The sequence below is a fragment of the Hyperolius riggenbachi genome, chromosome 3, assembly GCF_040937935.1.
Source record: "Hyperolius riggenbachi isolate aHypRig1 chromosome 3, aHypRig1.pri, whole genome shotgun sequence".
Classification (NCBI taxonomy): Eukaryota; Metazoa; Chordata; class Amphibia; order Anura; family Hyperoliidae; genus Hyperolius; species Hyperolius riggenbachi.
The window spans coordinates 415,307,877-415,319,400 of NC_090648.1; the positions used below are offsets into that span (position 1 = coordinate 415,307,877).

The 11,524-nt window shown below is 44.2% G+C and overlaps 2 protein-coding genes across 4 annotated transcripts in view; one reads left to right on the top strand and one right to left on the bottom strand.

Moving 5' to 3' along the window:
- Window positions 1-11,524, bottom strand: part of FGF1 (fibroblast growth factor 1) — a 204,726-nt gene that overhangs the window by 143,702 nt on the left and 49,500 nt on the right. Inside the window, exon 1 of one of the 3 annotated variants that reach the window (XM_068277508.1) lies at window positions 785-884. The exons of the other annotated variants lie outside the window; for them this stretch is intronic. The gene's annotated coding sequence lies outside the window, so the exon portion shown is untranslated. Of the gene's footprint in view, window positions 1-784; window positions 885-11,524 lie in introns of those variants that run through there. 3 annotated transcript variants of the gene reach the window in all.
- The window catches only part of ARHGAP26 (Rho GTPase activating protein 26), a 1,021,369-nt gene continuing 1,018,578 nt past the window's right edge, over window positions 8,734-11,524 (top strand). The window contains exon 1 of the mRNA XM_068277500.1: window positions 8,734-8,826. Coding sequence (XP_068133601.1) covers window position 8,826 — 1 coding nt within the window. The 5' untranslated portion in view covers window positions 8,734-8,825. The remainder of the gene's footprint in view (window positions 8,827-11,524) is intronic.

Below are 11,524 nucleotides of genomic sequence, written 5' to 3' on the forward strand. Positions count from 1 at the left end.
ATGAGAAAAGGGGTATCTGCTTCTGATTTGGATGCTGTTCAATCCTTGGTTATGGTTTCTCTTTTAACTCATACAAGCCGTCACTTAGGCAGCTACATCATCTGGTGCTGCCTATGTGACTGGTTGCGTTTAAGGATGTTCCAATAGAGCACTTTAGTTATAGACTTGGAGGAGGTGGATTTCTTGTTGCTTTGTAACATGGCATAGCATTTCTCCTGCACCTTCCTAACTGTGATTGCTGCCTGCATGCACTGGAGGGTAGAGCTGCTAACTCTCTCCAGTTTAAGGCTTATACACATATTAGATTGTTCTTGGCCAATACAGTCATTTGAGCCATACTCTGGCAAGAATCTAGCGTGTGTACAGTGACCTCCGATTCTTCCTGATGTGTTGGCGAGAGGCCCAGACTGCTGGATCATTTCACCCAACCCCTATCTGACAGCCTCCTCACCCCTCCAGCTCTGTGCTTCTCCTCGGTATTACATGCAAAACTGGCCCTCTAAGAATTGAGTTCCAATCCCTGTGGACAACAGTGATTGAATATGAGTCTAGAGATCAAACAAGTCCCCTGTAGGCACCCCCTGGTTTACTAACAGCACTTGGTACATCTGGCACCCTTTCCCAGGAGTGCCTTAAAGTTCAGTGGCAAGGGCAAAAAGTAAAAGTCCTGGTGCTTCCTCACCGCACTAATGTCAATAAACACAGTGGCTCCCCTGGCCAGAACAGCAGTACAATGAAAGTCAAAACCATTGGGTAATCACAATACACCCCCACGGGTTCTTACCACTCCTGTTAGGGGTGCAATCATTCAGCGGCTCCGTTTAGGTAGTCCTGGAACGGCTAATCTGTAAGTTGCCAGGTTACTTCTGCTGTGAATGTAATTAAAGCACAGCATACTACACACACTGATTATCTCCTCCTGGATCAGCACTTCCTGGAGCTGCATTTCTGCTTCACTGAATACTCTGTACAGAAGCCTGGGAGGGAGACAAAAACCACAGAACACCTCTCTTTGTGCTGTGCTGGGATTACATTCGCAGCAGAAGTAACCAGGCAACTTAGAAACTAGCCATGCCATGGCTACCTCTTACCAGTATCTCCAAATAGAGAAGCACCAAGGACTTTTAGAGGAAGCTGGTGGGCGTGGAACTCAGAGACCTAGCGGGGAGTTAAAACTTTTTTTTAAAACAAGAAAATCACTTACAAAGTCAATGCAAAAATATTTTTGAAAAGCGATTCAAAAGTGATTTTGAGGATCTTCTATCCTTTGCTTTGGAGCACAATCGCTCCAAAAATGCTTCAGGACCTGCGGTTGTGAATTGGCCAAATTACAATTTCTCTTGTGATCCCAAAGCGCAGCTGAAATCACATTAAAGGGCCCCTAGCAGTAACTTGGCCTTATTTTCTAACATTGTACAAAACTGCTATAACCAAGAGTGCTCTTTCCATCTTTTACATATGTGCTATCTCTTATCTCGGACACTGAACAGTGAAAGCCTTCAAGCCCCAAACTGTTTTAGCGCATGCTAACCTTCCCTTCCTCAGATACAGGGGACTATACTTCAGATAAGGTGTTGTTGTGGCTACACTTGTTATATGTGCGAAGATCATGATGGTCACACTAGTTTTATGACCCTTGTGAGATGGGCCCCAGGCCATGAAGGGCAACAATGGGAGGGGTGTGAACATTCGGGGAGGGGGGCAGCACATCAACGTTTTGTTGGAGGGCCCATGAATTGTAGTTACACCACTGCAAGCCAGTATTAGCTGCATCTCACTGATCATCCCTTTAAACAAGCTTGGTAAATTGCTCCTCGAAACAGAGATAAATCGGAAACTATCCATCACTCTCCCGATGCATCATTATCTATCAGTAGCCATAAAAATCAATTGGAGTAAAGATAAACCCCAAATGGTCTAGGCAGGGCCGGATTTACCACAATGAAATTAATTCAGCTAAGAATGTAGTTGCAGTTTGGCTCCTATACCCCTAACAAGTTATGGGGGAAGGTTAAACCCCTATATATACCACTAAATGCCACTAAATAAAATTGTTAGGGTCACACACCTTCTAAGGTATACAAAACTTCATCTTTATTGTGTTATAGCTACAAAAAACCCCATAAATACCCACAATATCACCACATAGATCCCAAACAATTTAAAAACAGCAATTGCGGAGCTTTCACAGCTATATGCATGTAACCAATGTAAAGTAATACTAATATATAGGTATAATTTCTCCTGGCCAGGAATAAACTACGCCACCATCACATTCATCCGCGCATACTCCCTCTTTTCACACTTGTGCCAAAGCTGTTGCATAGCTTGGGGGGCCCCCCCTGGGGCAGAATAATGGTTTCCAGTGCACTATAATCAGGCAAGCTAAAGTTCCATTCACTGTACACAGTTCATCTGCCGCCGCTTGTAGCCTGGCAGCATTGGTTAATCTCACCCCTCCAGTTGTCAGCTATTGTCCTCGGTATGTCCCGGGTCCTTGATTGGGTAGCCAGTCACTCCTGCTTTATTCGCGCTGGGGTCAGCACGACCACCTCACAGCGCTATTTCTGCAAGGTAGAAGACGCCAGCCCGGGATCCCACTGGTCATGTGTGAAAGGGATGCTGCGTCACACGCATCCGCATCGGCTCCGCCCACCGACGCGTTTCACGTCCTCATTGGACGTTTCATCAGGGTGTGTCCATGCCTATTCCTGTCCCGTCCTAAATATCCTCCTTAGCCCCGCCCCTTGTCTCTGTTGCCATACCATTTGCTTCTATGCGGAGGCTTCTCCTGGGGCGGGTTCAAAACGGATATCACCCATTTCATGGAGATTGTTATGCAATAAGCACACATCAACACCCTAAAACAGTATGATGTTGTCGGGGAAAATCAGAGTTGCAACAGTTTTTTTTTCTTTTCTTTTTTTCTTTTATACAGAATTCCAGATATCAGCAGTAGCAGGATGTGGGCTAGATAGCATCCCTATTATTAGCATTCCTGATATGAATGTTTTTTTCCACAGTTACTCAAATACATTTAAACACTTCCACTTGTCTTCACAATATGCAGAGATATTTTAAATATATGATGCACACTTAAAGGCACAGTCCACCTCCATGGCACAATTCATGCACTGCGGTTCCACGCATATCTCATGCCTTGCCCATAGATATGATCCAATCATGGGATTCACACCACCTATAATTCTAAGTAGGGGGAATTCACTGTATATTATATCTATTGGCCCTGAGGAAGGGGGATAGGTCCAATTCTGCATTCAATCCACCCGGAGTTACACTCCCAAGTTTAAAGATCCACATAGCTTCTTTGCAGTAGAGGACCTCATCAAAGTCACCCCTTCTCCCAGAAATTTTCAAACCATAGATTCCCCTAACTGAGCTCCCCCTCAGGCTGTTCTGGTGGTGGTCCCTATAGTGATCATAAATTATGCCTGTAGCCTTCCCACTTGTAATCCTACAAAAGTGTTCCAATACTCTTTCTTTTAATGCTCTTTTTGTTTTGACAATGTATTTTAGACCACACAGGCACTGTATCATATACACTACTTTTTTTTGTATCACAGTTGATAAAAGATCTTATAGTATATTCTTTTTCGCCCCTGCAGTCATAAAATATCTTGGTATTGAAGCTATGTGGATCTTTAAACTTGGGAGTGTAACTCCGGGTGGATTGAATGCAGAATTGGACCTATCCCCCTTCCTCAGGGCCAATAGATATAATTAAATATACAGTGAATTCCGCCTACTTAGAAATATAGGTGGTGTGAATCCCATGATTGGATCATATCTATGGGCAAGGCATGAGATATGCGTGGAACCGCAGTGCATGAATTGTGCCATGGAGGTGGACTGTGCCTTTAAGTGTGCATCATATATTTAAAATATCTCTGCATATTGTGAAGACAAGTGGAAGTGTTTAAATGTATTTGAGTAACTGTGGAAAAAACATTCATATCAGGAATGCTAATAATAGGGATGCTATCTAGCCCACATCCTGCTACTGCTGATATCTGGAATTCTGTATAAAAGAAAAAAGAAAAGAAAAAAAAACTGTTGCAACTCTGATTTTCCCCGACAACATCATACCGTTGTAGGGTGTTGATGTGTGCTTATTGCATAACAATCTCCATGAAATGGGTGATATCCGTTTTGAACCCGCCCCAGGAGAAGCCTCCGCATAGAAGCAAATGGTATGGCAACGGAGACAAGGGGCGGGGCTAAGGAGGATATATAGGACGGGACAGGAATAGGCATGGACACACCCTGATGAAACGTCCAATGAGGACGTGAAACGCGTCGGTGGGCGGAGCCAATGCGGATGCGTGTGACGCAGCATCCTTTTCACACATGACCAGTGGGATCCCGGGCTGGCGTCTTCTACCTTGCGGAAATGGCGCTGTGAGGTGGTCGTGCTGACCCCAGCGCGAATAAAGCAGGAGTGACTGGCTACCCAATCAAGGACCCGGGACATACCGAGGACAATAGCTGACAACTGGAGGGGTGAGATTAACCAATGCTGCCAGGCTACAAGCGGCGGCAGATGAACTGTGTACAGTGAATGGAACTTTAGCTTGCCTGATTATAGTGCACTGGAAACCATTATTCTGCCCCAGGGGGGGGGGGGGGGGGGGGGGCAAGCTATGCAACAGCTTTGGCACAAGTGTGAAAGGAGGGAGTATGCGTGGATGAATGTGATGGTGGTGTAGTTTATTCCTGGCCAGGAGAAATTATACCTGTATATTAGTATCACTTTACATTGGTTACATGCATATAGCTGTGAAAGCTCCGCAATTGCTGTGTTTAAATTGTTTGGGATCTATGTGGTGATATTGTGGGTATTTATGGGGGTTTTTGTAGCTATGCAACAATAAAGATGAAGTTTTGTATACCTTAGAAGGTGTGTGACCATAACAATTTTATTTAGTGGCATTTACCGGATTTACCACAAGGCACTGTAGGCACGTGCCTACAGGCGCCTGATTATAGAAAAGCAGCTCACTCCCCTCCTAGAGCACCTCTCTCCCTCCTTCCCTATCTATGCAGAGTCCTGGTGAGTGTGTAAATGAGAGGTTAGTCACCCAGCTCTCAGCATTCCACTGACGAGCGATCTCTTCAGTCGGGGGCACCTCTAGCTACTTAAAGGGAATGTCCAGGTAGATTAAAAAAATGACATTTACTTAAGTAAATGTCATTTTATTTTATCTGCCTGGGTATTCCCTTTAAGACTGAGGTTCGCTACCTAATACTGAGGATAGCCGGGCAAGGGAAGTAAGGGAGAAGTGACAGCAGGGACAGCCAGCACATTTGCAGCTCGGTTTGGTAGAGATTTGTAGGGCTGTGGAGGGTTAAGTCTAAAGATGGCCACATGCCATTCAATTAAAAGATTCAGTTTTACACCATTTCGATAACTACCATCAGTTACCCTGAAAAATGGAAAGCTTTTTTTTTTTTCTTTCTTTGTTTTTTTTCTTCATTCATTTGAGAATGGAAATTACTTCATGTACAGACCAAAGCAATTTTTTTTCTGAGTTTGCAATCATATTTTTCATGATTGGGAAAAAAATTAAACACACGTGTGTGGTACATTAGTCAGATTTTTGAAATGTTACAATCAGTCAGAAAAATTGATTGCAATTCCTGAATTTAAAAAAAACCTTAACCACTTAAGGACCACAGTCTTTTCGCCCCTTAAGGACCAGAGCCTTTTTCTCCATTCAGACCACTGCAGCTTTCACGGTTTATTGCTCGCTCATATAACCTACCACCTAAATGAATTTTACCTCCTTTTCTTGTCACTAATACAGCTTTCTTTTAGTGCTATTTGATTGCTGCTGCGAGTTTTACTTTTTATTCTATTCATCAAAAAAGACATGAATTTTGTCAAAAAAATGACTTTTTTTACTTTCTGTGCTGACATTTTTCAAATAAAGTAAAATTTCCTATACATTTGAGCGCGAAAGTTATTCTGCTACATGTCTTTGATAAAAAAAAAAACATTCAGTGTATATTTATTGGATTGGGTAAAAGTTATAGCGTTTACAAACTATGGTGCCGAAAGTGAATTTTCCCATTTTCAAGCATCTCTGACTTTTCAGCGCACCTGTCATGTTTCGTGAGGTGCTAAAATTCCAGGATAGTATAAATACCCCCCAAATGACCCCATTTTGGAAAGAAGACATCCTAAAGTGTTCAGTGAGAGGCATGGTGAGTTCATAGAAGATTTTATTTTTTGTCACAAGTTAGCGGAAAATGACACTTTGTGAAGAAAAAAAAAAAATTCCATTTCTGCTAACTTGTGACAAAAGAAAAATGAAATCTGCCACGGACTCACCATAGCCCTCTCTGAATACCTTGAAGTGTCTACTTTCCAAAATGGGGTCATTTGTGGGGTGTATTTACTGTCCTGGCATTTTGGGGGGTGCAAAATTGTAAGCACCCCTGTAAAACCTAAAGGTGCTCATTGGACGTTGGGCCCCTTAGCGCACCTAGGCTGCAAAAAAGGGTCACACATGTGGTATTGCCGTACTCAGGAGAAGTAGTATAATGTGTTTTGGGGTGTATTTTTACACATACCCGTGCTGGGTGGGAGAAATATCTCTGTAAATGACAATCTTTTGATTTTTTTTACACACAATTGTCCATTTACAGAGAGATTTCTCCCACCCAGCATGGGTATGTGCACAGATACACCCCAAAACACATTATACTACTTCTCCTGAGTACGGCGATACCACATGTGTGGCACTTTTTTGCACCCTAACTGCGCTAAGGGGCCCAAAGTCCAATGAGTACCTTTAGGATTTCAAGGGTCATTTTGAGACATTTGTTTTCAAGACTACTCCTCATGGTTTAGGGCCCCTAAAATGCCCGGACAGTATAGGAACCCCACAAATGATCCTATTTTAGAAAGAAGACACCCCAAGGCATTCCGTTAGGAGTACGGTGAGTTCATAGAAGATTTTATTTTTTGTCACAAGTTAGCGGAAAATTTTAGGGTCCCTAAACCGTGAGGAGTAGTCTTGAAACGAAATTTCTCAAAATGACCTGTGAAATCCTAAAGGTACTCATTGGACTTTGGGCCCCTTAGCGCAGTTAGGGTGCAAAAAAGTGCCACACATGTGGTATCGCCGCACTCGGGAGAAGTAGTTTAATGTGTTTTGGGGTGTATTTTTACACATACCCATGCTGGGTGGGAGAAATATCTCTGTAAATGGACAATTGCGTGTAAAAAAATAAAAAAAATGTCATTTACAGAGATATTTCTCCCACCCAGCATGGGTATATGTAAAAATACACCACAAAACACATTATACTACTTCTACTGAGTACGGCAATACCACATGTGTGGCACTTTTTTGCACCCTAACTGCGCTAAGGGGCCCAAAGTCCAATGAGCACCTTCAGGCTTTACAGGGGTGCTTACAATTTAGCCCCCCCCCCCCCCCCCCACACACACACACACACACTTGCCAGGACAGTTAACAAACCCCACAAATGACCCCATTTTGGAAAGAATACACACTAAGGTATTCCATGAGGGCCATGGTGAGTTCATAGAAAATTTTATTTTTTGTCATAAATTAGCAGAAAATGACATTTTGTGAAAAAAAAAAAAAACACAATTTCTGCTAACTTGTGACAAAAAATAAAATATTCTTTGAACTCACCATGCACCTAACGGAATACTTTGGGGTGTCCTCTTTCCAAAATGGCATCATTCGTGGGGTCTTTCCTGGCATTTTAGGGTCTCTGCAATCATTACATGTATGGCCAGTATTAGGAGTTTCTGCTATACTCCTTATATTGGGCATAAGGGTAATGCACTCTGGGCTGAAAGGAAAAATGTACATCAAACAATCAATCAATCAATCAATGTGGATGAAAAAATATCTGCCAAAAAAATTTGAGAAAAAAAAAAAAAAGAGGGGAAGGCGTCTGCCAGGACATAGGAGCTGCCGCCCCAAAAATCCAAACCCACCAGCTCGTATGCCCTGGCAAACCTGATTTATCCATTCACACCGATCGATGTGGATGAACAAATCATTGCCAGAGTTCTTTTTTGATTGACTGCGGAGGAGAAATCTCGTCCTGCAGCGCTGCATGCACCGACTTGTGTGTAAGCTGACAGGCGCGTAATGTTCTGTCAGGATGCACCATCAGTGCTGCAGCTGGTTAGTCGTTCGCTCGGTCTACCTGTAAGGTTATTGGATGGAAAAAGAGAAAAAAAAATACAAAAAAAAAACAAAAAGCAAGCAAGCAGCAAAGCAATTACTTCATTAACATTAATAAACTTTAAACTTTTTTAAGTAAAAACCTTAACATTGCAAACTAAACATTAACTTCTTTGCTTACCTGTTTTTTTTTTTTGTTTTTTTTTAACTTACCTCCCGAGGACAAACCTCTCCTCCCCCATGGGACAATGTGCGACGTGCAAATCGCACAGAGTTGTGGCGAAGTACATTACGCATTTTGTCCCAAGTGAAAGGAGAGGTTTCTGGCAGCCCTGTGTATTACGATCTCTCGAAACCAGATGTTTGGTTTCACACTGCATATTCGTTCACTACCAGGAACACAGGAGCGCTCGATCCCCGCTGTGATGCTACAATTCCGAGTAGGAAGCGGGTAGATCGCGCTCACCGCTACTGCCAGACCACGCCAGCTTCAGGAGGCGCAACAGCGTGATATATGGGAACGGCAAACCAGGTGAAATCAGTGTACAGCCACCGTGGACCGCAGAGTGCTGGGGACCTGCGGACGTCCGGAGGTGTAAGTGACATTCAGCATGCAGATTCACCAGGAACACAAGTAAGCCGTGGTTTAAGTTTTGCTTCTAATATAAAAGATACTTCAAGATATGCCTTTCGTGTGGAGGAGAATGTCACGATTAAGGACTGGAAGTGCATCCAATTTGTGCCTTTTTTAACAGGGAACTTTTGTTTCTTTCTTTTTGTATTGGCCATATAATAATTTTTGAGTGCACTCAAGGGGTGAACTTTCCAATATTGTGCTATTTTTGGTACATTCTGTTACCTCCATTGTGAGGTCAAAGCCCACGTCAAAGCTATCAGCTGTGATCTAAAGGAGACATCCACATATAATTATTAGTTGCAATACCCATATATCTAGAATTGCTGCAGCATTCTAACTAGTGTAATTGAGTGTGGTCTGAATGTGGAATGCGGTTGTATGTGTGGAGGGGGGACTGAGGCACCCTGGGATCCTCATTTTTTAAGTGATTTTAATTGTTTGTTGATTACTGTGAATAGGTCCACAATAAAGTATTTTTGCATTTTTGGAATCCTGCTGAGGTCCTACTTTCAAACTCTTTTCGCTTTGTGGTAAATAAGTTGTGTACTTTAGTTTTTCTTGGGGCCCAAGGATTTGTGTGTGGTCCTTTCCTGAGGAGCAAAAAAGCCCCCAGATTAAATACCCAAATCTTGATTCCAAATCATTGAGGACTGCCTCTCCCTAGTCTTATTTGGTTTCACACTGCATATTGACAAATCCGGTGGGTCGAGCCCGCTGCACCGTATCGTCCAAAACAGACCTCCAGGGAATGCCACAAGAGTAGCATTTGGCCTAGTAATGAACTGCGTCGCCATAGACTAACATGACTTCCAGGCCGATCGATATTGCCACAGAAGCCACGCAGTAACGTAGGCATGCACTAGTGTTAAGTCAAGCACTTCCGGCGTAGGGGGGGAACGGAAAGTGTGACTTTCGCTAGGCATTTTGCCCTAACGCATCGCAGCAGTGTGAAATAGCACTGAGAGACCCTTGTGTGCCTACCGCTGTGTTTGGAGTTCCCTACTCTCTAATAGTGTACCTGCTCGTGGTACCTCTCAAAACACTCCCCTAGGCATAGGCCAGGCTGGTCAGGACAGGTGGGACAATAAACAGTGGTGTCACGCCTTATTCCAGCCCTGCTGCAGACACGACAACGTTTTCTTCGGATTCGGTGACCTGGGGTACTCGGAATTGGATAGGCGTAATGCCTTCCATGCAGCCGGCTAGTTGCATCTTGGGGTTGGGCCACGGCACCTCCTGGATACAGGAGTTCCATCACGATCTGTTTATTAAATTGAATAAACGATCCAGTTCTCCCAGCCTTACTGTAGAGAACAAAGCTGTTGTAAATTGCCAATTGAATGAGGTAAAAAGACACTTTTATACCAGCGTCTTGTTTTTCCGGCAACTAAATAGGGCGCTAACCTCTGGTCATTGAAGTCCACGCCTCCCATGTTAGTATTATACTCGTGGACGACAAGGGGTTTTTTAATGACCTCAGTTCGCCGTTGAATTTCAACTGTCGTGTCTGCGTGAATGGTGGACAGGAAGTAAACCTCCCTCTTGTCCTTCCATTTCACCACAAGCAGGTCGTCAGCACACAAGGCGGCCCTCTGCCCCCGTTCAAGTCTGGTGGTAATGAGCCGTTGGGGGAAGCCCCGGCGACTAGGCCGCACGGTGCCACAGCATCGGATTTTTTCTATTTTTAAGTGCTGAAAGAGGGCCACCCTTGTGTAATAATTGTCCACATAAAGATGGTACCCCTTCTGGAACAAGGGTGACACCAAGTCCCACACAACCTTTCCACTGCTCCCCAGGTAGTCAGGGCATCCGACCGGCTCCAATTTTGAGTCTTTTCCCTCATAGACCCTAAAATAAGATGTATAGCCTGTGGCCCTTTCACAGAGCTTATACAGTTTCACCCCATACCGGGCGCGCTTGCTTGGGATGTACTGTTTGATGCGAAGGCGCCCGGTAAAATGTATGAGGGACTCGTCTACGCAGATGTCCTGGTCAGGGGTATAAGCATCTGCAAATCTGGATGACAGGTGGTCTATAAGGGGTCGAATTTTGTGGAGCCGGTCAAAATCAGGGTGGTCATTTCGATGACAGGTTTCGTTGTTATTGAAGTGCAGGAAGCGCAGGATGTTCTCAAATCGTGTCCTGGACATGGCAGCAGAGTACAGGGGAACATGATATGCTGGGTCCGTAGACCAATAAGACCGCAACACATTCTGATTTACTAGTCCCGTGTGAAGGAGAAGGCCCAAAAAAATGTTAATTTCGGAAACTTGGACTGGTTTCCACCGAAAAGGCTGGGCAAGGAACTTTTCCGGATTGGCGGTTATATATTGTGTGGTCTTACGGTTAGTCTCTGCCACAATTAAGTCTAAGAGATCCTGGGTGAAGAACAGATAGAAAAAGTCTAGGGCCGATTCTAGATTATCTGTCTCCACCTGGACTCCAGACTGGGCGGTGAAAGGGGGAGGTACGGGTGAGGCGGAATCAGGGGATTGCCAATTTGGGTTTGCCAGCACCTCTGGTAAACTAGGGGTAGTACGGGCCCGTCTTCTTGGTGGCTGCGACTGGGATCTTACTGCACGTGCCACCGAACCAGTTTCAACTTCCATGCTGGTGATCTCCACTTCACCAGGGTCTACAGAAGTACTGGTGCTAGGTCCAGGAGATGTTGTGCTGCTGGTACCTGCCCCACAAT